Source organism: Borostomias antarcticus, assembly GCF_949987555.1.
Source record: "Borostomias antarcticus genome assembly, chromosome: 22".
Classification (NCBI taxonomy): Eukaryota; Metazoa; Chordata; class Actinopteri; order Stomiiformes; family Stomiidae; genus Borostomias; species Borostomias antarcticus.
The window spans coordinates 5,924,046-5,949,045 of record NC_140255.1 but is presented as its reverse complement, the minus strand read 5'-3'; the positions used below and the strand labels follow the sequence as shown (position 1 = coordinate 5,949,045).

Below are 25,000 nucleotides of genomic sequence, written 5' to 3'. Positions count from 1 at the left end.
ACCCAGTGTGCATAGTGACGAAGGACCAGCCAGACTTCTCAGTCTCCCCTGAGCTCATCTTGTGGTCTCGCTACCGACGCTTAGCGTTCCACGCGCGGTCACCCTTCTGCTGGTCATCATGGCGGAGGAGGACGTGGTGTCCGTCACAGAGGCCATAGAGCAAGCGAGCAGCGCCATGTGCCGGTTCCCTCTGATCCAGGTGAAGGGCGTCCCTCTCATGTCTCACATTGCCAACAACTGGGACTCCATCTGGGCCTTCCGCCCCGACCCCTCGGACATCCTCATCGCCACCTACCCCAAAGCAGGTACTGGACCAGGGAGCTGGCTGATAGATACTTTGGTGCTTTAGTATTATACTAGACTCATCTCTCTCATTTAAAAGGTTACACATGTTCAGAGATGTATCACTGGCATGAGACCAGGTAGTTATTAAACAGCTTTGTAATATGTGGAAGGATCATGGCATGGAAGTACATTAATAGCTTCAGATGTAAGGTTGTTCCGTATTGAATGAAACTGTGCAAATTGAATTTGACTTTTGACAGAACATACTTTTTAAATGAGAGAGCTAATAAAAGAGATTTAATATAATACCAAGGTTTTTGTGCGTGGCTGGAAACCAGCGCATCTAGTATAGCGTTTGTCGGGTTATCACTTCCTCCCTCTCTTACTCCGGACAATGTTGGCCTGCATCTCTCTGTTGGCACCACAAGAGGCAGTAGTCCCAGCACACCAAAATCAAGAAGGACACCAAAATCAATCTGCCCTAAGTCAAGTCATCCCCACCGACACTTGAACCCCGGTCTCCCGGGGGGAGTCCAATGCTCTCACCACTAGTCTATTTGTGCAGTGGAGATTGATGGGTTGGTTTTGGTGTCCTTCTTCCAGTCCCTAGTGTGGGTTGGGGTTAGAATAAGAGTTGGGACAGGATCTAACCTATAAGGCAAGGCAAGTTTATTAGTATAGCACATTTTAACAACAAGGCAATGCAAAGTGCTTTACATGAGACATTAAAAGCATCAAGACAAAGTGCAACACATAAAATGTCATATAAAACGAAGTGCAAAAAAGGACATTTAAAACAAAATGCAGGAAAAATAAAATACAGGAATAAAAATTACAGTGCAGTGTATGAATGAATAATTATTTGATTTAATAAAAAGCAGCGGCAAAAAGAAAAGTCTTCAGTCTTGATTTTAAAGAACTGAGAGTTGCAGCAGACATGCAGTTTTCTGGAAGTTTGTTCCAGATATGTGGAGCATAAAAACTGAACGCTGCTTCTCCATGTTTTGTTTTAACTCTGGGGACAGAAAGCAGGCCTGTGCCAGACGACCTGAGAGGCCTGGATGGTTCATAGCATATGAGCAGATCAGAAATATATTTTGGCCCTAAATCATTCAGTGCTTTATAAACCAACAGCAGTATGTTGAAGTAAATTCTTTGACAGACAGGAAGCCAGTGTAAGGACCTCAGAACTGGAGTGATGTGATCCACTTTCTTGGTCTTAGTGAGGACTCGAGCAAGGGGTAAAGGTTGGAGTGAAAAGATGAACATGTGGAGGTTTGGGATATAGTCCCATAAATTCATCCCCACCGGGTCTTGAACCCTGGTCTCCTGGGTGGGAGTCTAATGCTCTCCCCACTGCACAAGTAGACTAGTGGTCAGAGCATTGGACTCCCATCCAGGAGACTGGGGTTCAAGACCCAGTGGGAATGACTTTATGTTATTATCAGTGTAACTGCTTTAACCACTGACCGCTACCATTAATGTTATGGAAGCTGCTGCTAGTTGTTGTGAACTCATGAGCTAACTGGCTATCCCACTCTTATTGTGCTGGATTAGCATTGGAAGCATTGGAACTCATGTGTCCAGGTGACAAGACCTATCTTAATTTATCAGACATTATTTCATGTAATTTCAATTCACAGCTATTTCAGAGCATGACTAGCTTCCGTCCTACCAGTCCTGAACAGAAACAAGACAGCCATGCACATAAGCCGGGCTGGACCTGGCCTGGTTGTAGTTGGGGACCACTTGAAGCTTCTCACCTGATACATAGACGGAATAATCTGGAATAGCACTCATCCTTTTTGAGAAAAAATGCGAACTTTTTTCCCCTCACATTTTTGCATGTGCATTTTGCATGTTACTTTGTCATGTGCGGACATTTGTATGTCAGCCCCAATACATGCTAATGGCAGATCATTAATGAACAAGCCGAAGAGGAGAGGTCCCAGAATATAGCCCTGTGGCACACCAACATCATGGTTGAGAGTCGGTGACAATTCACCATTGATCCTTCCACACTGAGCTCTGTTTTCAAGGTAGGATTTGTACCAGCAAAGGTGTGGGGAGAAAAAAACATTTTTGCCAGTTTTGTGATTAAAATTGTGATTTACTCAGCAGTATCTAAACGTTTGAATTAACTTGAAGATGATGGATCCTGATACTCCACAATATTGTAATGTCCACTATCAGACCTCAGTAGTTGTAGTGTCCACTAACAGACCTCAGGGCTGGATGACACTAATGCGTATTTGCATGGCTACGTATTCGAACTGCGAAAACGATCCACGGTTACCCAGCCGCTCGGGGCATATTTCAAGGCCTCCGGATTCGAGGGTAGTTTTCGCCAGGGTAGTGCAATTGCTAGGCTCAAACAGGAAAATGTATGTTTTTTGGGGGGGACACACACATCAATTAATCCAGACCTCAGAGTTCCATCTTCTCCCTCAGGAACCACGTGGACTCAGGAGATAGTTGACCTCCTGCTTCACAATGGAGAAGTGGAGATCTGCAAGAGAGCCCCCATAATGGTTCGCATCCCCTTTCTGGAGATCTGCTCTCCTCCACCTATCCCATCAGGTACGCTGTGTGTGTGGGTGTGTGTGTGTACTCCGTCCTACGTTCTATATGGAGATCAATATGTATGATAATGAAGCTCTCCCACGATGCAATTCATCATCTTCAAGAACTAGGGAAGTATTTCTATGTAGATCATCTCTCTCAGTAAGCTCAAACTCATCCTTGAACCAGGGCTGTAGAGTCCCTCCATGTACTAAACCCAATTCCTGGAGGAATGTTTGTGCGGTGGTTTTCGTAACACATTTCCTCTGCTTTAATCAGGTTGGAGGGGCCGTTAACCAGTAAACATTCCCCCCGGTGCCCTGCCAAAGACAGACTAATGAAAAGCAAGTCTAGGGAGGGAACAACAAGACTCTCCACCGTTCCCTTCATAGAGGATATGATGGAGTATATTACATAGAGGATATGATGGAGTATATGACATAGAGGATATGATGGAGTATATGACAGAGGATATGATGGAGTATATGACATAGAGGATATGATGGAGTATATGACATAGAGGATATGATGGAGTATATGACATAGAGGATATGATGGAGTATATTACATAGAGGATATGATGGAGTATATTACATAGAGGATATGATAGAGTATATTACATAGAAGATATTATGGAGTATATTACACAGCACAGAGTTTCAGCAGTCAGTGCACAACACATAGCCCTCACAGAGGAAGTACCACTGTAGATGTACCAGATGTGTTTAACCCTTTAATTACCCCTCCTCCCACTGCCTATCCAGGCCTGGACCTCCTCAACAGCATGGACCCCCCAAGAGTCATCAAGACCCACCTGCCGTTCCAGCTTGTTCCTGAGGGCTTCTGGGAGAACAGATGCAAGGTGAGGGGGGAGGATAAGGGCCTCTGGTCTGGGGGGAAACATGATGGACTCAAGGAGACTGGCTTCTAGGTGCTTTACTGTAACCTCAGGAAATAAAAGCCTTAACAAAGAGAAGTACTTCAGCTCACAATGAGCTCTGATACTATAGGTCCAAGCCTCTCAGCTCCTAACATATTAGGCTACTTCATATCTCTTAACAGGTTTGTTACAATATGACAGGTTATCAGATCTACACCCTTCTTCCTCTCCCCTCCAGGTCATCTACGTAGCACGGAATGCTAAAGACAACATGGTCAGCTACTTCCACTTCGACCGCATGAACCTCACCCAACCCGAGCCAGGCCCATGGGACGGCTACATACACAAGTTCATGAGAGGAACATGTAAGACATTTCGTGATGAATGTAAAGTCATAACAAAGTCATTCATTAACTGGCTTATTGTTACTGTATCAATGATTGTTCGGAGTAACCTGCCTTTAGTTATGAAACAACTTTATATAAGGGTGACAAAGGTTAACCCTGCAGAAGACCATTGCAGGGGTGTAAAATGGGCCAATTTAGAACCTATTAAATTTTCAAGCACATCCAAATCACATCCAAACACTGCCGGCTTTTCACCTCCATTCATTTTTTACCTCTGCCCCAGTGACAGCGTCGTAGGGTGAGGGGTAATGTTTTTGTTGGCGTGTCTGTTCTTCCATCAGTTTATTAGCAGCATTACGCAAAAACTACCAGACCGATTTTCATGAAACTAGGTGGAGGGATGCATGCGCCAACTTAGAACCTATTCAATTTTGGAGCAGATCCAAATCACAAGACGGGTCCACAAGCCATTTCTGGGTTTGTCGATTCACCTCCATTCATCTTTTGGTATTTCCATCCATCGTCATCCGTTTATCCGGGGTCGGGTCGCGGAGGCAGCAGTTCCAGCAAGGGGCTCCAGACATCCCTTTCCCTAGCAGCATCAACCAGCTCTGCATGGGGAATCTTTAGCCGCTCACAGGCCAGTGCGGATATGTAGTACCGCCACCTGGTCCTGGGTCTACCTCCCAGGCGAACACGCCGGGAACACCTCCCTAGGGAAGCGCCCAGGAGGCATCTTCACTAGATGCCCGAACCACCTCAACTGGCTCCTTTCAACACAAAGGAGCAGCGGCTCTACTCCGAGTCTCTCCCGGCTGACCAAACTTCTCACCCGATCTCTCAGGGAGACTCCAGCCACCCTCCGAAGAAAACTAATTTTGGCCGCTTGTATCCGTGATCTCGTTCTTTCGGTCATGACTCATCCTTCATTACCATAGGTGAGGGTGGGGACGAAGATAGACCGGTAGATCGAGAGCTTTGCCTTTTGGCTCAGCTCTCTTTTCGTCACAACAGTGCGGTAAAGCGACTGCAGAACCGCACCAGCTGCTCAGATTCTCTGGCCAAACTCCCTCTCCATGGTTCCCTCACTCGTGAACAAGACCCCCAGATACTTGAACTCCTTCACTTGGGGTAAGGACTAATTTCCTACTCGGAGCGGACAAACCACCGGTTCCCTGCTGAAAACCATGGCCTTAGCTTTAGAGGTGCTGATTCTCATCCCAGCCGCTTCACACTCAGTTGCGAACTGATCCAGAGAGTGCTGGAGGTCGCAGGCCGATGATGCCATCAGGACCACATCATCTGCAAACAACAGCGACACGATCCTCAGCTCACCGAATTGCAAACCCACCTCCCCACGGCTACACCTCGATATCCTGTCCATGAAAATCACAAACAGGATTGGTGACAAAGCGCAGCCCTGGCGGAGGCCAATCCCCCACCGGAAAGGAAACCGACTTACTACCGAGGACATGGACACAACTCTCACTCTGGGTGTACAGGGATTGGATGGCCCTAAGTTGGGACCCCCTCACCCCATACTCCCGCATAACCCTCCACAAGACCTCTCGAGGGACCCAGTCATAGGCCTTCTCCAAATCCACAAAGCACATGTAGACAGGTTGGGCAAACGCTCAACGACCTCAGTTGAGGTCAGCAGTGTCCCTTCCTTGCTGTACACAGCTTAGATGGTCCCCCGCTTTCCCTTCCTGAGGTGTCGGATGGTCTTCCAGAAGCATCTTGATGCTGACCGAAAGTCCTCCATGGTTTCTCCGAACTACTCCCACACCCGCTGCTTTGCCTTGGTCATGGCCGAAGCTGCAGCCCTCCGGGCCCGTCGATACCCTGCAACTGCTTCTGGGGTCTCCCTGGCTACATGTCCCGGAAGGCCTCCTTCTTCAGTCGGACGGCTTCCCTGATCACCAGTGTCCACCACGGTGTCCGAGGGTTACCGCCCCTTGAGGTACCTATGGCCCTCAGGACGCAGCTCCAGGCCACAGCTTCAGCAATGGAGGCTTTGAACACCAACCACTCATGTTCGATGTCCCCAACCTCCACAGGGATGCCTGAGAAGCTCCGCTGGAGGTGGCAGTTGAATTCTCTCCGGACAGGCTACACTACACGCTTGGGTTTTCCAGGTCTGTCCAGAAGCTTCCCCCGCCATCGTAACCAGCTCACCACCAGATGGTGATCAGTGGACAGCTCTGCCCCTCTCTTTACCCGAGTGTCCAAAACACATGGCCTCAGATCAGATCAGATGATACGATAACGAAATCGATCATCGACCTTCGGCCTAAGGTGTTCTGATGCCAGGTGTACTTGTGGGCATCCTTGTGTTCGAACATGGTGTTTGTTATGGACAAACCGTGACTAGCACAGAAGTCCAACAACAAAACACCACTCGGGTTCAGATCGTGGTGGCCATGCCTCCCAATCACGCCCCTCCAAGTTTCTCCATCATTGCCTACGTGTGTATTGAAGTCCCCCAGTAGGACAGTGGAGTCCCCTGCAGGAGCCCCCAAAAGGACTCCACTCAGGGTCTGCAGGAAGGCCGAGTACTCTGAACTGCTGTTCGGTGCATAAGCACAAACCACAGTCCCCCCCCCCCACAGTCCTAAGGCGCAGGGAGGCGACCCTCTCGTCCACTGGGGTGAACTCCAGCACAGAGGCGCTCAGCTGGGGGCTAGCTAGTATAGCCACACCTGCCTTATGCCTCATACCGTGAGCAACTCCGGAGAAGAACAGGGTCCAACCCCTATCCAGGAGTTTGGTTCCGGCGCCGGTGCTGTGTGTGGAGGTTAGCCCCACCAGGTGTAATTGGTATCGCTCCACCTCCCTCACAAGCTCCGGCTCCTTCCCCCCCAGCGAGGTCACGTTCCATGTCCCCAGAGCCAACCTTTGCCGCCCGGGTCCGGTCCGTCGGTGCCCCCCGCCTTCACCGCCACCTAGTTGGCAGCGCACCCGACCCCGACAATTCCTCCCGCGGGTGGTGGGTCCACGGGACGATGGAGGAGGAGATGGTGTTCCACGTTGCTTATTCGGGCTGGGCCCGGCCGGGCTCCGTGGTAAGCCCGGCCACCAGGCGCTCGCAGGCGGGCCCTCCGTCTGGGCCTGGCTCCAGACGAGGGCCCCGGGCTTCCTCCGGGTCGGGTCTCTCTTCCTTTTGGTTGTTTTGTCATCAGGGGATTTTTCCTGTAACCCCAGGTAGGGGGGCTAGGGGGTACTACCACTTGCCCAAGGTGGACCCCCAGACTAGTGGAGGGAAGGAGGCGTCTTACTTCTCCATTCTAGGTAGATAGATATCAACTTTATTTATTTGCTGTTTAAGCAAACATCTTTCTATGCATGTAAAACAAAATAATATCTGATTCTCATTCACTATTAGGAAAATTTTCATTTTCTTAACCTGGATCCTGTGGTAAGCTATTACATATAAACTGAGGTGTGATTTGTGATCACTGATCTGTGCTGTCTGAGCACCATGTCTAGTTTTCTTATCGTACTACTGAACTTATGTTGCAAGTCATTGTGCTACTTGATAATGACTTGTAATATAATGAGATCTTAGTGACTTGGACCCAACTGTGTCTCTGTGATTTACTATCAGTGATCATGATGAAGCTGTGTTTTGTTTTGTCCCAGTGGCGTGGGGGTCGTGGTATGACCACGTGAAGGGCTACTGGGAGGAGAGAGAGAAGAAGAATATCCTCTACCTGTTCTACGAGGACATGAAGGAGGTAGCGGTGTGCATTTATTACAAATGTCCCAATGTCTTCATCTGCACACACACTCATGAGTGAATCCTTGTCTCCACAGAACCCTCGCAGAGAGGTGGAGCGCATCATGCACTACCTGGACCTGTCCCTCTCTGATGATGTCATAAGCCGCATTGTGGAGTTCACATCCTTCAAGAACATGAAGGAGAACCCCATGGCTAACTACAGCTTCTTCCCCAAGCCTCTCTTCGACCAGTCCATATCTCCCTTCATGAGGAAAGGTCTGTTGTGGTCTGTAGCTCAGCCCTTCCTGTCCATAAATGATCTCTCATGTTCCTGATCTCTCCTAGGCCTGTCTGAGTGATCATCCCTAGTGTCTAGATTGATCTCTCCTAGGCCTGTCTGAGTGATCATCCCTAGTGTCTAGATTGATCTCTCCTAGACCTGTCTGAGTGATCATCCCTAGTGTCTAGATTGATCTCTCCTAGACCTGTCTGAGTGATCATCCCTAGTGTCTAGATTGATCTCTCCTAGGCCTGTCTGAGTGATCATCCCTAGTGTCTAGATTGATCAATCAATCAATCAATCAATCAAAGCTTTATTTGTATAGCGCATTTCATACCCAGAGGCAACACAATGCGCTTTACAGAGAACAAGGGAGGTGGGCATACGACCCACTCTCTACATATTCCAGAGGGATCTCTCCTAGGCCTGTCTGACTGATCCTCCCTAGTGTCTAGATTGACAAAACAACTGTTGTTGTTTCTGAACAGGTTCCACAGCTATACAGGCCCTACCAGGAAGTGACCCCCTACATTAACTCCATCTTCCTCTAAAGCTAATCTGACCTCCTTGCTCTAATCTGGCATCTGGCTAACCCATGGGCTAACCTACACATGGTTCTTTTGTGCTATGGCGCCCTCTAGCAGTGGTTCTCTGTATGACCATAATGGTTTAGTTTACATACAATACAGAATCTAAAGGATCGGACCCCCTGGAGCAACTGATTAGTTACACTTTGATATTTTGTAATATTTTTCCTGTCTTCAATCTCAGGTGTAGTGGGCGACTGGACCAATCATTTCACGCCTGACCAGTCAAAGCTCTTTGATGAAGATTATCAGAGACAAATGAAGGATGTCAACATCCCCTTCAGGACCACCATCTAGCGGAGTTCTCCCTCTCTCTTCCAAAACAACGACCCCTTGAATATAAAAGACCGAGGACTGTCAACACACAGCTCCACACATGGCTGTGATCTCTGACTGGTGAATGAATCAGTAAGAATCAGGATGTGAAGAACCAGCAGACCAAGGCGTCACCGGTCACTCAGATGCAGCATGTTGATAAATAGCTGCTGTCATTCACAACATCCTTCCTACACTACACGCATGTTTACAGCAGGCACTGGCTGACTTGGGAGGGGGGCAGCCACCCCCCCTGGTGTCCCCACGGTTGAAAAACGTCACGTTAAAGTGCTCTCTTGAGTGGTGATAACGAGACGACGTACCCTTTTGGCTGCCCTTCACATCGGAAAACATAGCAAGAAAATTCAATAACGTGTCTTAAAGGAGTAGTAAAGGGAAAATGCATGTTTAGCCCTGTTTTAAGGTTACTTATGATCATATACAATGGTTCAGATCAAAATGTTGACAAAACTAGCACTTTTGAGAAAGTCTGATAATTGCTCTACCACCGTTTTGGTCATACAATGGATGTGTGTGGGCACCGTGAAAAATCTTTCAAAAACATGTTAAACTCTCGATTTCAAAGACAAGAAGCTCACCGAGCTGTTGGTGTTCTGACATCAAATTCGCCGCAAAGTATGAATCCTGTAGGGTTTTATTTATCATTTTATGAAATCCATTGACTTATATTGAAGCGACCGTTGTGTAGATCAATCCGCAGAAGGGATTCAGGAAGCGGAACTACTTACGGTAGCTATTCAAATTAAATCAAATCAAAGCTTTATTTGTATAGCGCATTTCATACCCAGAGGCAACACAATGCGCTTTACAGAGAACAAGGAAGGTGGGCATACGACCCACTCTCTACATATTCCAGAGGGAAGCAAAAAAACAGTAATCACCCGGGGGCCAGATAAGTGAGCTGTAAAAATTCTTCCCTGACCCCTCTCAACAAGGCGATCGAGCAAGCTCCAGGAGTATGTTTGTCTACTGGCTAAGAACATTTATAAAGCAATACATTACATTAAATTACATTTCAGAGGAAGAGAGGCTAAAAAAGCATCATAGGAGAGACATGGCAAATACTGGTGTGTGTTTGCCATGGCCCAGGCCTAAAGCCGGAAGTGGGCTGGTGTATGTCTGTGTGTACGTGTGTGTGTGTGTGTGTGTGTGTGTGTACTAAATACTACGACATCCACAGCTGACACGGGGGTATCTATCGGACTCAGGGTGGTCTGCGGGTGACAGTGGGGCATCCACTGGACCTGGTTAGAAGGTAGGACGGAGAGAGAGAGGCACTAGGGGAGGCAGAAAACGGTTAGTAGCACACTGAGCCATTGAAGCAACACAGATGTCAGAACAGAACAAGCTGTTCAGGGTAACCAGCTTCTGTACACTACTTGATATACATAGAGTGCATAGCAGGATAAATACCAATGTATACTAAGGATTCACAGGTCGGTTTGAGGCTGCCTTTCTGTGTCTCAAGGTCCTGGCTAGTGTTTGTAGGCTAGGTCGAAAAGGTACGTCTTGAGGTCTCGCTTGAAGACCTCCGTTGTTTTGGCCCTTCTTAGGCACTCCGGCAGGGTGTTCCAGAGAACCATTGTATATGATCATAAGTAACCTTAAAACAGGGCTAAACATGCATTTTCCCTTTACTACTCCTTTAATGAGGGCTCTGTTAGTGTATAAAATGTGCTGCTGTGTCCTATGGGCTCTTCCAATGGTCTAGACCTGACATGTCCTATGGGGGCTCTTCCAATGGTCTAGACCTGACATGTCCTATGGGGGCTCTTCCAATGGTCTAGACCTGACATGTCCTATGGGGGCTCTTCCAATGGTCTAGTCAGCCTCTAACCAGTCAGCCTCTAATCAGTCACTCCCTAATTATTCAGCCTCTAACCAGTGAGCCTCTAACCAGTCAGCCTCTAACCAGTCACCCTCTAACCAGTCACACCCTAACCAGTCAGCCTCTAACCAGTCACCCTCTAACCAGTCACACCCTAACCAGTCAGCCTCTAACCAGTCAGCCTCTAACCAGTCACCCTCTAACCAGTCACACCCTAACCAGTCAGCCTCTAACCAGTCACCCCCTAAACAGTCACCCTCTAACCAGTCACACCCTAACCAGTCAGCCTCTAACCAGTCAGCCTCTAACCAGTCACCCCCTAACCAGTCACCCCCTAACCAGTCACCCTCTAACCAGTCACCCTCTAACCAGTCAGCCTCCAGATCCTAAAGCTGCGCTGAACTAAACACAGCGGCCAACATGTGTCTAATGGACATGTAGAGTGATTCTAAACATTCGGGGCAGTATTTTACATTTTCTATCTTCTTACGGTAACAGTCATGTAATCTAATATTGGGTCTTAAAATCATTTTTTTTCATAATTTTCTTAAATCAGTTGTATCTTATTTTCTTGCAGAGGTTCTTCCCTATTCTAGTTTGTTTCAGGTTATTGAGTTGTTTAAGTAAAGGAAGATTATTACATTCATAAAATTATTTGGATTTGCTAATTTCTTGATTGAATTCAGGGATCAATATTTATACTTGTCCAGATTTTGGTAAGATGTAAGATGCAAATGACCTAAAACATGAAGCTTGACATGAACATAACCAGCATGACATGAACATAACCAGCATGACATGAACATAACCAACGTGTCCCTGTGTTTTTGAGGTGTTTGTGAAATGAACATTTTCAAATTGTATTGTTCCCTGTGTGTTTTTATCATAGAGGTGTGATTACTTTGAATCTGGATCGCCTAACCTACAGAATGTTCATCTTAATCAAGGATGAAGACTATTTCACCATAAATGACGCGTCATAGCTGTGTGTGTGTGACCCTGTGTCATAGCTGTGTGTGTGTGTGACCCTGTCATAGCTGTGTGTGTGTGTGTGTGTGTGACCCTGTGTCATAGCTGTGTGTGTGTGTGTGTGTGTGTGTGTGTGTGTGTGTGACCCTGTGTCATAGCTGTGTGTGTGTGACCCTGTGTCATAGCTGTGTGTGTGTGTGTGTGTGTGACCCTGTGTCATAGCTGTGTGTGTGTGTGTGTGTGACCCTGTGTCATAGCTGTGTGTGTGTGTGTGTGTGTGTGACCCTGTGTCATAGCTGTGTGTGTGTGACCCTGTGTCATAGCTGTGTGTGTGTGTGTGTGTGTGTGTGTGTGTGTGTGTGTGTGTGTGTGACCCTGTGTCATAGCTGTGTGTGTGTGTGTGTGTGTGTGTGTGTGACCCTGTGTTATAGCTGTGTGTGTGTGACCCTGTGTCATAGCTGTGTGTGTGTGTGTGTGTGTGTGTGACCCTGTGTCATAGCTGTGTGTGTGTGACCCTGTGTCATAGCTGTGTGTGTGTGTGTGTGTGTGTGTGTGTGTGTGACCCTGTGTCATAGCTGTGTGTGTGTGACCCTGTGTCATAGCTGTGTGTGTGTGTGTGTGTGTGTGACCCTGTGTCATAGCTGTGTGTGTGTGTGTGACCCTGTGTCATAGCTGTGTGTGTGTGTGTGTGTGACCCTGTCATAGCTGTGTGTGTGTGTGTGTGTGTGTGTATGTGTGTGTGACCCTGTGTCATAGCTGTGTGTGTGTGTGTGTGTGTGTGTGTGTGTGACCCTGTGTCATAGCTGTGTGTGTTTGTGTGTGACCCTGTGTCATAGCTGTGTGTGTGACCCTGTGTCATAGCTGTGTGTGTGTGTGTGTGACCCTGTCATAGCTGTGTGTGTGTGTGTGTGACCCTGTGTCATAGCTGTGTGTGTGTGTGTGACCCTGTGTCATAGCTGTGTGTGTGTGTGTGTGTGACCGTGTCATAGCTGTGTGTGTGTGTGACCCTGTGTCATAGCTGTGTGTGTGTGTGTGTGTGACCCTGTGTCATAGCTGTGTGTGTGTGACCCTGTGTCATAGCTGTGTGTGTGTGACCCTGTGTCATAGCTGTGTGTGTGTGTGTGTGTGACCCTGTGTCATAGCTGTGTGTGTGTGACCCTGTGTCATAGCTGTGTGTGTGTGTGTGTGTGACCCTGTGTCGTGCAGTAGGTTCTTCTATTCTTCTCTCCCCTGCCCTTCAGACAGCCCGAGTCCACCCCTGACCGCAGGTTCTGTCCTGGGCTGGTTCTGGTTCTATCCTGGGCTGGTTCTGGTTCTGTCCTGTGCTGGTTCTATGCTGGGCTGGTTCTGGTTCTGTTCTGGGCTGGTTCTATCCTGGGCTGGTTCTGGTTCTATCCTGGGCTGGTTCTGGTTCTATCCTGGGCAGGTTCTGTCCAGGGTCCTCCTACACTACATAGGGGTTCCCAGCGGGCCTGGACCCCATGTGAGAGCATTTATCAGAGCGAGAGGGTGAGAGCCGAGGGGGAGCTGGGAGATCAGACAACATGGTTTATGTAGATAGAAAGAAAGTAACTTGGGACACAAAAACACAACGGTCGAGAATATCCAAGTTAAACAAAAAATCACTTTTAATACATACTTTATTTCTTAGAATAAAATCTTAAATACTCGAATACTGTGTGGGTGAGGTAGCCCCCCCATTTCAATCTAATGCTTTGTCCTGACACAGAGGCTGTTTTTATCAACGGTTTTCTGATGACTTTTATTGATTTTTTTTCGTAGATTTTCCCGTGTTTTGTCCTTCTCTTCTATCGGTTGGGATCTTCATCTTTTCTTCTTCTCCTCCTCCTCCTTTCTCTCCACTTCTTACATTCTCTCCATTCCTCTTCTACAAGTTGTTAGTTGTTTTTCTCTGGAGTAAAGCAGGAAGCAGAGTTACTGAGGGAAGAGGTGTTCTGTGGTGTTAGTTTCAGCAAGACAACAGATCATATCATGTAATATGGGAGAATATTACATCTAAATCACCATAGCAACTTTCTGCTCTACTATAAGGATTCATGGCTCCTTTTATAGTTAGTTTTAATGCAAAAACAAACCTAGATGTTGCAATAAACTGTATATCGTAACAGTGTACATATATACTGAGTAGTAATATAGCAATAAAACAGCAGATCATCAGCTATATAGACTATAGCAACTACACACTGTAACGCACAATGATCTAGGACACAGAGCAGTGGGAGACACTCCAGCAACAGAACCTGCAAGCAGGCTGGCTCTACTACTGACCAAGCAGGCTGGCTCTACTACTGACCAAGCAGGCTGGCTCTACTACTGACCAAGCAGGCTGGCTCTACTACTGACCAAGCAGGCTGGCTCTACTACTGACCAAGCAGGCTGGCTCTACTACTGACCAAGCAGGCTGGCTCTACTACTGACCAAGCAGGCTGGCTCTACTACTGACCAAGCAGGCTGGCTCTACTACTGCTGCTCACTGATAGCAGGCCTGAGAGCCGGAGGAAGCAGAGCAGCCAGGCACCACAGGGGGTCGCACCGTATGACCTCACACGTTTGATCTGACAAGTATCAAACCGACTGGATCAAACAGCAGGTATGCAACCCCGGCAGGTTTAGAGCAGGTTAAGCCTGTCACACACATGAACCCCCCTCCACACACGCACACATACGCTCCATACCTGCTCACCAGCACACAGACACACACACACACACACACACACACACACAGACAGACGGACACAGGCAGAGCAGCTGTGTGGGTAGAGGGATACCTTGCTATGGTTACTGTTTGAAGGTGGGAGGTAGCAGAGTTAGGCTGGAAGTGAATCAGATAAGTCAGTGAGTTAGTGAAGGATGGAGGAGAATACCATGACAGGGACAATACATGATGACAATGAAGAGAGAGAGAGATGAAGAGAGAGAAAGAGATAGACAGCAGATGAAGAGAGAGAAAAACAGGTGAAGTGAGAGGGAGAGATAGAGAGAGAAAGAGATAGACAGCAGATGAAAAGAGAGAAAGACAGATAAAGTGAGAGAGAGAGATAAAGACAGATGAAGTGAGAGAGAGATAAAGACAGATGAAGTGAGAGAGAGAGATAAAGACAGATGAAGTGAGAGAGAGATAAAGACAGATGAAGTGTGAGAGAGAGAGAGAGAGAGAGAGAGATAAAGACAGATGAAGTGAGAGAGAGAGATAAAGACAGATGAAGTGAGAGAGAGAGAGAGAGAGATAAAGACATGAAGTGAGAGAGAGAGATAAAGACAGATGAAGTGAGAGAGAGAGAGATAAAGACAGATGAAGTGAGAGAGAGAGAGAGAGAGATAAAGACATGAAGTGAGAGAGAGATAAAGACAGATTAAGTGAGAGAGAGAGAGATAAAGACAGATTAAGTGAGAGAGAGAGAGATAAAGACAGATGAAGTGAGAGAGAGAGAGAGAGAAGAGCCAGAGTGGAGGTAGACAGCAGATGAGGGTGATCTCAAATCAATTAAAAAAGAGATATGACCAGAGGTAAGAATGCAGGATCAATATGATTATGGAGAGAGAATGGAATATGAAACACCAAATATTACCATTAATAATTAATACAGATGTTACAAAATAAAACAGATGTTACAAACAGATGTTTCTTCACCAGAGGAGGTATGAGGGATTATGTACACTGAAATAATAATTAACCATCAATCATATATCATTTAACAATCTTTAATGTAAGACAGAATATAGACAATTAGACATTTTTAGTAAAGTGGTTTAAAGGCTTTAAAATACACGTATATAGTGTAAGGTGTGTGTGTGTGTGCGTGTGTGTGTGTGTGTGTGTGAGAGAGAGAGAGAGAAACACTTACGCTCCAGGTAGGTACGGGCAACGAACTTGAGAACCTCATCAATGAGGATGACGGGCAAGGACAGCTTCAGCACCATCAACCACTGATCCACGTTCAAGTGGGTCAGCTTGAAGACCATCTGGAGGGCGGAGAGAGAGAAGAGGGGCGCGGCCCGTCAGCCCTGACCCCACACTGAACCACAACGGCGCTCTGACCGAGGGGACGGACGGACGGCGAGCTGGGCGTGGCGGTGAGGTTTGCGGCGGTACTCACGGGCAGGGGGTCGACGTAGATGATCATGAAGTGGAGGGACATGGAGAGGGTCATGGCGGCCACCAGCCAGAAGTTGCTCCATGGGGGCATGCGGATCAGAGACTGGTTCTCAGACAAGCTGGGGGAAGAGGACAGTCACTCAACACCTCAAACACACGCTGTGTTTCTGATAATAAAAACACTGAACGGAAGGCAGCATGAGGAGAGACGGACCTGTTGAGGGCGTTGCACATCTCGATGGTGACCAGCACGGACAGAGCCATGGTCATGGGGGGAGCGGCCTCAAAGATGTGGCAGTTGAGGCCGGCGAAGTCCTCGTTCTCGTCACAGCACTGCATGAAGTGGGACTGTAGGGGGGCGAGGAGAGAGAGGAGAACGGGCAGGTGAGCCGGGATCTAGCGCGCTCGCGCTTCCAGGAGTACGATGGCTCTCCGCCAGCTACGACTGACGTATGACTCAAGTACACAACTACTGTTTTAACCACAATGCTCAGCGGTGGAATTATTTTTATAATCTAAAATGACGATTCTCCTCAAGCGATGTAGCAAAACTGTGTGAGTGCGTTGAAACGCTTTGCCCTCTCTTCAGAGTGTTAGGGGTGGGCGGGTGGTCTCACCAGCTGGTAGTAGGTGACCTTAGGACCCTCATCATCGTACATGAACCAATAGGCGGCCCCCATGACAGTGGCAGCACCAACGTATCCTGTCATGGAGGAAGATCAAAACACAGGTCGTCAAATCTCTAACACAACAGATACAGACTCTTACCATTTCTCTTTTGAAGATCTTCGCGCTGCATTATATTATTATAGGCAGTACTCTACATGGTAAAGCATTATATTATTATAGGCAATACTCTACATGTTAAGCATTATATTATTATAGGCAATACTCTATTAATTAACCTATTAACTAATAGGTTGCACACATGAGAGGAGGCAGCTGTGCTCACCGCCGATGGCCATGTATCTGAAGAACAGCCAGCCGGAGATCAGAGGCTCCTTGGGGGAGCGGGGTTTCCTGCCCATGATGTCCAGGTCGGGGGGGTTGAAGCCCAGGGCGGTGGCGGGCAGACCGTCAGTCACCAGGTTGACCCACAGCAGCTGGACGGGGATCAGGGCCTCGGGCAGACCTAGGGCAGCCGTCAGGAAGATACTGAGGGAGGAGGAGGAGGGGGGAGGGGGGGGGGGAGGAGGAGGAAGGGGAGGAGGAGGAGGAAAAAGGAGTGAGAGTGGGAGAAGGTCGTGGAAAAAGGTGGATGAGAGAGAGGGCAAAGGATGAAAAAGAGGTAAAGAGAGAAAAGTAGAGAGATGTCAGCGTTCAAGGCAAATCTTTTCAGAACATACTGATGCACCACTGATGAGATCTCATGCTCTGTATCTGGGTCCTGGAAAGACAGATTCACATACTACAACAGCCAAGACCGTTCTAAGCAGCTTAAGAACAATAATGTCTGTTTTCAAACTGCCTTCTCAGTTCTAAACTGTAGCTCTAAAGACTTGTTAGACGAATAGGACTCCACTTTTAGAAAACCCGTCTTGGCTGTTGTATGTGAACCCGTCGCTAGAGGGCGCCAGGCGCTCACCAGACGACCTCGCCCACGTTGGAGGAGATGAGGTATCTGATGAACTGCTTCATGTTGTTGTAGATGGCTCTGCCCTCCTCAACGGCCGCCACGATGGAAGAGAAGTTGTCGTCGGCGAGGACCATCTCAGAGGCTGACTTGGCAACGGCGGTGCCAGAGCCCATGGCGATGCCGATCTCGGCCTTCTTCAGGGCGGGGGCATCGTTCACGCCATCACCGGTCTGGATAGGGAGGGGGGCGGCGGGCAGAGCGCGTTAGACTCACTGCACACCAAGGTTATTATAGTTAACGAAAACTAACTAAAAAACGAAAACTAGGTGTAAAAAAACATTTTAGTTAACTGAAATAAAAATAAAAACTAGGCTTTACAAAAAAACGATAACTAACTAAAACTGTATTGTGTGTTTACAAAACTAACTAAAATAAACTAAAATTGTAGAGAAAATGTCCTTAGTTTTAGTCTTTTTCATTTCATACATAAGCCTAGTATTTTGGGTGGATATGAAATCTATCCTCCATTATTTCTTTAGCTGTGTCCCTGCGCAGAGGTAATCTGACGTTCGCCAGATAGTTTGTTTTGCACAGAGTGAAACAACATGAGCTCAGATCAGGATAGTCTCACGAGGCTAGCGCAGAAGAAGAAAAAAAAACTAATACTGAAACTAATAAAAACTAAACTAAAACTAAGCATTATCAAAAAATAGAAACTAAACTAAACTAGCAAATCTGCTTTAAAAACTAATTAAAACTAAACTGAAATTGAACACAAAAGGTTAAAACGATATAAAAAATAAAAAATAATGAAAAAAGCAAAACTATTATAACCCTGGTGTGTGCGCGCGCGCGCGTGTCCTCACCATGGCGGTGATCTCATCGAAGCCCTGCAGGAACTCGACGATCTTGGACTTGTGGGCGGGCTCCACGCGCGCGTAGCAGGCAGCGTTGCGCACGGCCTCGAACTGCTGCTCGGAGGGCAGGTCGTCAAACTCGCGGCCGGTGAAAGCGCGGCCGGTCACATCCTCGTCCTCTCCGAAGATGCCAATACGACGGCAGATAGCGATGGCGGTACCTTTGTTGTCACCTGAGGGAGACACAGCAGAGCTATGACACAGGCAGGGTCCTGACACACCTGGCCCCAGCCACAGTGAGGCGAGGCGCAGAGGAGCGGTTGGTTTTCCTCTGTAACCTGCTGAGCCTGCCAACTGGTGCAGGAAGGTTTTTAAAACTCAACAAAACATGTGTTCTAACCCCAAAACATGTGCGCATTGTGTTGTCTCTGTGTGAAATGCGCTATACAAATAAAGTTTGATTTGATTTAACCAACACACACATACACTAATGCTAATCAACATACAAATACACTAACGCTAACCAGCAGACAAATACCCTAATGCTAACCAACACACGAATAGGCTACACTAACGCTAACCAACACTTAAATACACTAACGCTAACCAACAGACAAATACTGTATTTGTCTTTCTGCAGAGTCAGTACACACTTCTTCAAAGGCCTGGGGGGAGGGGGGGGGGACAGACCTGTAGGGGCGGAGTCAGCAGGGCGTACTCACCGGTGATCATGATGACGCGGATGCCGGCTTCCTTGCACAGAGCGATGGCGCCAATCACCTCCTTACGGGGGGGGTCCAGCATGCCCACACAGCCCACGAAGGTCATGTCAGTCTGGGGAGCAGGAGAGGGACCTCTGGGGTTAGAATCTATCTATCTATCACCACAGGGTCCACCTACCTAGCGATGGATTAGCATCTCTGGTCCCTCACCTCGTAATCTAGGGATGGATTAGCATCTCTGGTCCCTCACCTCGTAATCTAGGGATGGATTAGCATCTCTGGTCCCTCACCTCGTAATCTAGGGATGGATTAGCATCTCTGGTCCCTCACCTCGTAATCTAGGGATGGATTAGCATCTCTGGTCCCTCACCTCGTAATCTAGGGATGGATTAGCATCACTGGTCCCTCACCTCGTAATCTATAAACTTGGTGGCGTCCTCAAGGACCATCTCCTCAACCCTCAGGGGGGTGTCACGGGTGGCCAGCGCCAGGCAACGCAGGGTGTCGCGGCCGGTACCCCACTCCTTGATCACGGCCATAATCTTCTCCTTGATTGGGTCGGTCAGGGGCACGCGGGTGGTGCCAACACGGACATACGCGCATCTGTCAATCACACCCTCGGGGGCGCCCTATTGGACGAGGACAGTGGAAGGGAATTCGGTTTTGTAAAAAATTATGATCTGCGCTGACCAACTGGACTGTCAATATATATATATATATACATAATACACATAATACATAATTTATGTAATGTTCATAAAAATGATGATGTAGTTCCATGTTTTCTAGTGATAAAGCAAAGTTAAGGAAGTCCTTGTCTGACCTTGACGAACATCTTGCTGCCACCATCGCCCTTGGCGGGGGTGCAGTACACAGACATGGACTTCCTGTCTCTGGAGAACTCCAGGGTGAACTTCTTCTCCATGAGCTGCTTCACCACCTGGAAGAGAGGCAAGGACACGCTGATCAGCTGGCTTCAAGGACTCAAGGATGTTCATTTGTGTGCTCGTATGTAGAAGATAACAAGATACTAAGAACGACGTACAATGAAAGGCTCAAAAAGGTGTAGACATATGAAGGTGCATGTCATATTGTCATAGAGTTTATGCTTTTGTGTTGGTGGAGAGACTGGGGCAGGGGTGTGAGCTGGAGGTGGAGAGACTGGGGCAGGGGTGTGAGCTGGAGGTGGAGAGACCGGGGCAGGTGGAGAGACTGGGGCAGGGGTGTGAGCTGGAGGTGGAGAGACTGGGGCAGGTGGAGAGACTGGGGCAGGGGTGTGAGCTGGAGGTGGAGAGACTGGGGCAGGGGTGTGAGCTGGAGGTGGAGAGACCGGGGCAGGTGGAGAGACCGAGGCAGGTGGAGAGACCGGGGCAGGTGGAGAGACCGGGGCAGGTGGAGAGACTGGGGCAGGGGTGTGAGCTGGAGGTGGAGAGACTGGGGCAGGTGGAGAGACTGGGGCAGGTGGAGAGACCGAGGCAGGTGGAGAGACCGGGGGGCAGGTGGAGAGACTGGGGCAGGGGTGTGAGCTGGAGGTGGAGAGACTGGGGCAGGTGGAGAGACCGGGGCAGGTGGAGAGACCGGGGGGCAGGGGTGTGAGCTGGAGGTGGAGAGACTGGGGCAGGTGGAGAGACCGGGGCAGGTGGAGAGACTGGGGCAGGTGGAGAGACCGGGGCAGGTGGAGAGACTGGGGCAGGTGGAGAGACCGGGGCAGGTGGAGAGACCGGGGCAGGTGGAGAGACTGGGGCAGGTGGAGAGACCGGGGCAGGTGGAGAGACCGGGGCAGGTGGAGAGAGACTCACGGAGCAGCAGGCGTTGGCTCTCTCGATCTTGCTCAGGTTCTTGACGTTGCTGTTGAACACGTTCATCTTCTCGACTAGGCAGGACAGGGCGGTCTCCGTGGCCTCGCCCACCTTCTCATAGATCTTCTTGGTCTGGAGAGAGCAGAGGGACGAAGAGGAACAGAGGAAGATCATGATATGCTTCCCTGAAGACAATGAATCACAACGGTGAACTTCATGCTCTGATACTCGACTAAGCACTTAAACATGGCTACGAACATTTCACCGTTTGTGGATATACATACATGGGCCTTGTCATTGAGATAAGCTGAAGACATGAGTTACCTCGTTGTAGTCCAGGGAGGAGTCATTGCACAGGGCGCAGATGGTGGACAGCTCAACCAGACCGTCGTAGGAGCTGCAGTTGGTCTTGGCTCCACCCTGGGAGCTGCAGAGAGAGAGAGAGAGTGAATTAATGAAGTGTTTGTCATTTAATATCTTCAAGTTCTTTTCTAGAGGGCAGCCTTCGACAGCGCTGCTCTTGTTTGGTTGTTGTTGTTTGTTGTTGTTGGTCTCCTGTAGGAACTCACACTTCTCCCTCGGGGGTGTACTTGGAGCCGGAGATGTCGAAGGCGTCCAGGTCCACATGTTCCCCGGCCACCGCCTTGATGATGAACATCTGTGGGGGGAGAAGAGGGGGGGCTGTGATCTGACTGCTCCCTCTGACGCATGTGGGACTGGGAGATTGGACTGACTGTACGTGTGAGTGTGTGGAGACAGTATGTGTGTGTGTGTGTGTGTGTGTAGAGGTGTGTGTGAGTGTGTGGAGACAGTATGTGTGAGTGTGTGTGTAGAGGTGTGTGTGAGAGTGTATGGTTGTATGTGTGAGTGTGTAGAGGTGTGTGTGAGAGTGTATGGATGTATGTGTGTGAGTGTGTAGAAGTGTGTGTCGGAGAGTGTATGGAAGTGTGTGTGTAGAGGTGTGTGTGAGAGTGTATGGATGTGTGAGTGTGTGTGTAGAGCTGTGTGTGAGAGTGTATGGATGTGTGTGTGTGGATGCTGTACCCACCTTGGTCACACACATCTGGTTGGTGGTGAGGGTGCCGGTCTTGTCGGAGCAGATGACGGAGGTGCAGCCCAGCGTCTCCACGGAGGGAAGGGACCTGACGATGGCGTTCTTCTTGGCCATGCGGCGCGTCCCCAGGGCCAGGCAGGTGGTGATGACAGCAGGCAGACCTGGGGGCACCAGGGAAGGTCAAACACAACACACACACACACAGCAACACCTACACAGACACACACACACAGATGCACACACACAAACACACACACAGACACACACATAAACACACACACACACACCGACGCGCGCACACACACACACACACACACACACACACACACACACACACAAAAACATATACACACACACAGACACACACAAACAAACACATAGACACAGATGCACACACACTCCAGGCCCTCCCTCTCCGCCTCACCCTCGGGGATGGCGGCCACGGCCAGCGCCACGGCGATCTTGAAGTAGTAGACGGCGCCGCGGATCCAGGAGCCTCCGTGGACGGGGTCGTTGAAGTGGCCGATGTTGATCATCCACACGGCCACGCAGATCAGGGAGATGACCTTGGACAGCTGCTCGCCGAACTCGTCCAGCTTGGCCTGCAGGGGCGTCTTCTCCTGCTCGGTGGCGGCCATCTGGTCGCGGATCTTGCCGATCTCAGTGCCGACCCCGGTGGACACGGCCACGCCGATGGCCTTGCCGGAAGCGATGTTTGTGCCCTGAGGGGGAGGAGGAGGAGGAAGAGGAGAGGAAGAGGAGGAGTAGGAGGAGAGGAGGAGGAAGATGAGTAGGAAGAGGAGGAGGAGAAGAGGAAGAGGAGGAGGAGAGGAGGAGAAGAGGAGGAGGAGGAAGAGGAGGAGGAGAGGAGGAGGAGGAAGAGGAGGGGGAAGAGGAGGAGGAGGAGAGGAGGGAGAGGTAAAATATGAATATATCTTTAATGATAGAGAGAATAGAGAACAGGTGATGATGACGAGGATGGAGGGATGGGAGAGGTGGTCAGAGATGGAGGGATGGGAGAGAAGAGGTGGTCAGAGATGGAGGGATGGAGGGATGGAGGGATGCTTACAGAGAAAAGCATGTTCTTCTTGTCCTGGTTGACGGCTCTGAGGTCGGGGACGGCATCAGTGTGCTTGATCACACTGACGGACTCACCTGAGACACACACACACACACACACACACACACACACACACACACATACACAGACAACACACACACAGACAACACACACACACACACAGACAACATAGGATTAGAACACTTCTTCAGTCACATCCCTCATCGGTGTATCTCTAATATTTCACAAGTAAGGCGAAAAGAACTACATCTCCCATAGATGAGGAGGGGCTCTAGATGTAAAAGAACTACATCTCCCATAGATGAGGAGAGGCTCTAGATGTAAAAGAACTACATCTCCCATAGGTGGGAGGAGGCTGCCTCACCAGTAAGGATGGACTGGTCGACGCGCAGGGTGGTGGACTTGATGCAGACGAGCCTGATGTCAGCAGGAATCTTGTCACCAACTGGGGGCGGAGAGAGAGATTGTCACTACAGAACTCACCACAGAACTCACCACAGAACTCACCACAGGACTCACCACAGAACTCAGAACTCACCACAGAACTCACCACAGAACTCAGAACTCACCACAGAACTCACCACAGGACTCACCACAGAACTCAGAACTCACCACAGAACTCAGAACTCACCACAGAACTCAGAACTCACCACAGAACTCAGAACTCACCACAGAACTCAGAACTCAGAACTCACTACAGGACTCACCACAGAACTCACTACAGAACTCACCACAGAACTCAGAACTCACCACAGAACTCACCACAGAACTCAGAACTCACTACAGAACTCACCACAGAACTCACCACAGAACTCACCACAGAACTCAGAACTCACTACAGAACTCACCACAGAACTCACTACAGAACTCAGAACTCACTACAGAACTCACCACAGAACTCACTACAGAACTCACCACAGAACTCAGAACTCACTACAGAACTCACCACAGAACTCACCACAGAACTCACTACAGAACTCACCACAGAACTCACCACAGAACTCACCACAGAACTCAGAACTCTGATATTTAGAAATCTCTCTGATATGTAGAAAATCTGGATATGAATATGTGCAAGTAGAAATACAACATAAAAGGTTAAGCATAGTAAGTATGTAAAATTTGCATAATAAAGTATATTAAAGTGGGACAGTCACACTAGTTTAAGTTAATATTAATTATTTAAGTTTAAGTTTAATCCAAATAATATTAACCTTAACAAGTGTGACTGCCCCTTTAAATGTGCAATAGCACCCAGCTCCTGCAGCATGCGGTCCATGTGAAGGGAAGCTACAAGCTATGAGGACGGCCACATGTTGTGGCCACATGTAATGTTTTGGACTTCCATGGTTTCAATATAGTTATAATAGTTTGAAATAAAGCTTAAGTAGTTAAAATATAACTTTGACAACAACAAAAAAAAGATCTTCAGCTTTTAGTGAACTGACATTCTAATCTGTGGTGAAAGTCAGACTGCGTGGAGGTCTAGCTGACTTCCTGTCTGCTCGCTGGTGGTGCTACAGACAGCCAGCCAGCCCCGCGGAAAGGAGCAGCTTGAAGGGCAACAGGTGTACGCTGATAAATGAACACCAGCAGGCCGGGCCAGAAGAAGTGGGGCAGGTGTTAGAGGGGTATTTATACCCAAGATTTTGTTTTCCTTGCCTCAGCATGTTTTCACAGCCCCCCTCCCCCCCGCCTCCCTCCCTCTCTCTCTCTCTCTCTCTCTCTCTCTCTCTCACAGCCTAAAATGGACAAGACCCCCCACCCCATCTCCCCCTCTGGTTCTCAATGTCATGCCCTGGAGACGGAGGTCTATGGAAGACTGACTCTGTGGCTGCTAGCAGTCCTGTGAAGAGGAGAGAGGACAGGACAGAGAGCTCCTCACCAGACACCTCTACGATGTCACCAGGCACGATCTCCCTGGCCTTGATAATCTGCACGCTCTTCCTGTCAGAACGGTACACCTTTCCCAGCTCGGGCTCATACTCCTTCAGAGCCT

At 48.7% G+C, this 25,000-nt stretch overlaps 2 protein-coding genes across 2 annotated transcripts in view; one reads left to right on the top strand and one right to left on the bottom strand.

Moving 5' to 3' along the window:
- The first annotated feature begins 116 nt into the window (after positions 1 to 116).
- sult1st6 (sulfotransferase family 1, cytosolic sulfotransferase 6) lies at positions 117 to 10,713 on the top strand. Its single transcript, XM_084456385.1, has 7 exons — positions 117 to 305; positions 2,737 to 2,865; positions 3,612 to 3,709; positions 3,966 to 4,092; positions 7,717 to 7,811; positions 7,891 to 8,071; positions 8,847 to 10,713. Exons 1-7 carry the CDS (start codon positions 119 to 121, stop codon positions 8,957 to 8,959), a joined length of 930 nt encoding a protein of 309 aa, XP_084312511.1. The 5' UTR covers positions 117 to 118; the 3' UTR covers positions 8,960 to 10,713.
- Positions 10,714 to 13,239: 2,526 nt separating this feature from the next.
- The window catches only part of atp2a1l (ATPase sarcoplasmic/endoplasmic reticulum Ca2+ transporting 1, like), a gene marked incomplete at both ends in the record, with an annotated part of 16,902 nt that continues 5,141 nt past the window's right edge, over positions 13,240 to 25,000 (bottom strand). The window contains 19 exons of the mRNA XM_084456594.1: positions 13,240 to 13,267; positions 15,658 to 15,779; positions 15,914 to 16,031; positions 16,127 to 16,260; positions 16,530 to 16,615; positions 16,865 to 17,067; positions 17,498 to 17,718; positions 18,355 to 18,578; positions 19,068 to 19,179; positions 19,478 to 19,696; positions 19,891 to 20,007; positions 20,867 to 20,998; positions 21,191 to 21,293; positions 21,436 to 21,524; positions 21,915 to 22,081; positions 22,345 to 22,642; positions 22,990 to 23,075; positions 23,366 to 23,446; positions 24,887 to 25,000. The exon at positions 24,887 to 25,000 is cut by the window's right edge and continues 25 nt beyond it. Of these exons, the coding sequence (XP_084312720.1) occupies positions 13,240 to 13,267; positions 15,658 to 15,779; positions 15,914 to 16,031; positions 16,127 to 16,260; positions 16,530 to 16,615; positions 16,865 to 17,067; positions 17,498 to 17,718; positions 18,355 to 18,578; positions 19,068 to 19,179; positions 19,478 to 19,696; positions 19,891 to 20,007; positions 20,867 to 20,998; positions 21,191 to 21,293; positions 21,436 to 21,524; positions 21,915 to 22,081; positions 22,345 to 22,642; positions 22,990 to 23,075; positions 23,366 to 23,446; positions 24,887 to 25,000 (2,654 nt within the window). The remainder of the gene's footprint in view (positions 13,268 to 15,657; positions 15,780 to 15,913; positions 16,032 to 16,126; positions 16,261 to 16,529; positions 16,616 to 16,864; positions 17,068 to 17,497; positions 17,719 to 18,354; positions 18,579 to 19,067; positions 19,180 to 19,477; positions 19,697 to 19,890; positions 20,008 to 20,866; positions 20,999 to 21,190; positions 21,294 to 21,435; positions 21,525 to 21,914; positions 22,082 to 22,344; positions 22,643 to 22,989; positions 23,076 to 23,365; positions 23,447 to 24,886) is intronic.

Excerpts from the sequence above, each read along its gene's own strand:
- sult1st6 (XM_084456385.1), top strand. The coding sequence starts at position 119 with ATGGCGGAGGAGGACGTGGTGTCCGTCACAGAGGCCATAGAGCAAGCG. Across the intron at positions 306-2,736 it reads CGCCACCTACCCCAAAGCAG|GAACCACGTGGACTCAGGAG; the intron begins GTACTGGACCAG and ends CTTCTCCCTCAG. Across the intron at positions 3,710-3,965 it reads TCTGGGAGAACAGATGCAAG|GTCATCTACGTAGCACGGAA; the intron begins GTGAGGGGGGAG and ends TCTCCCCTCCAG.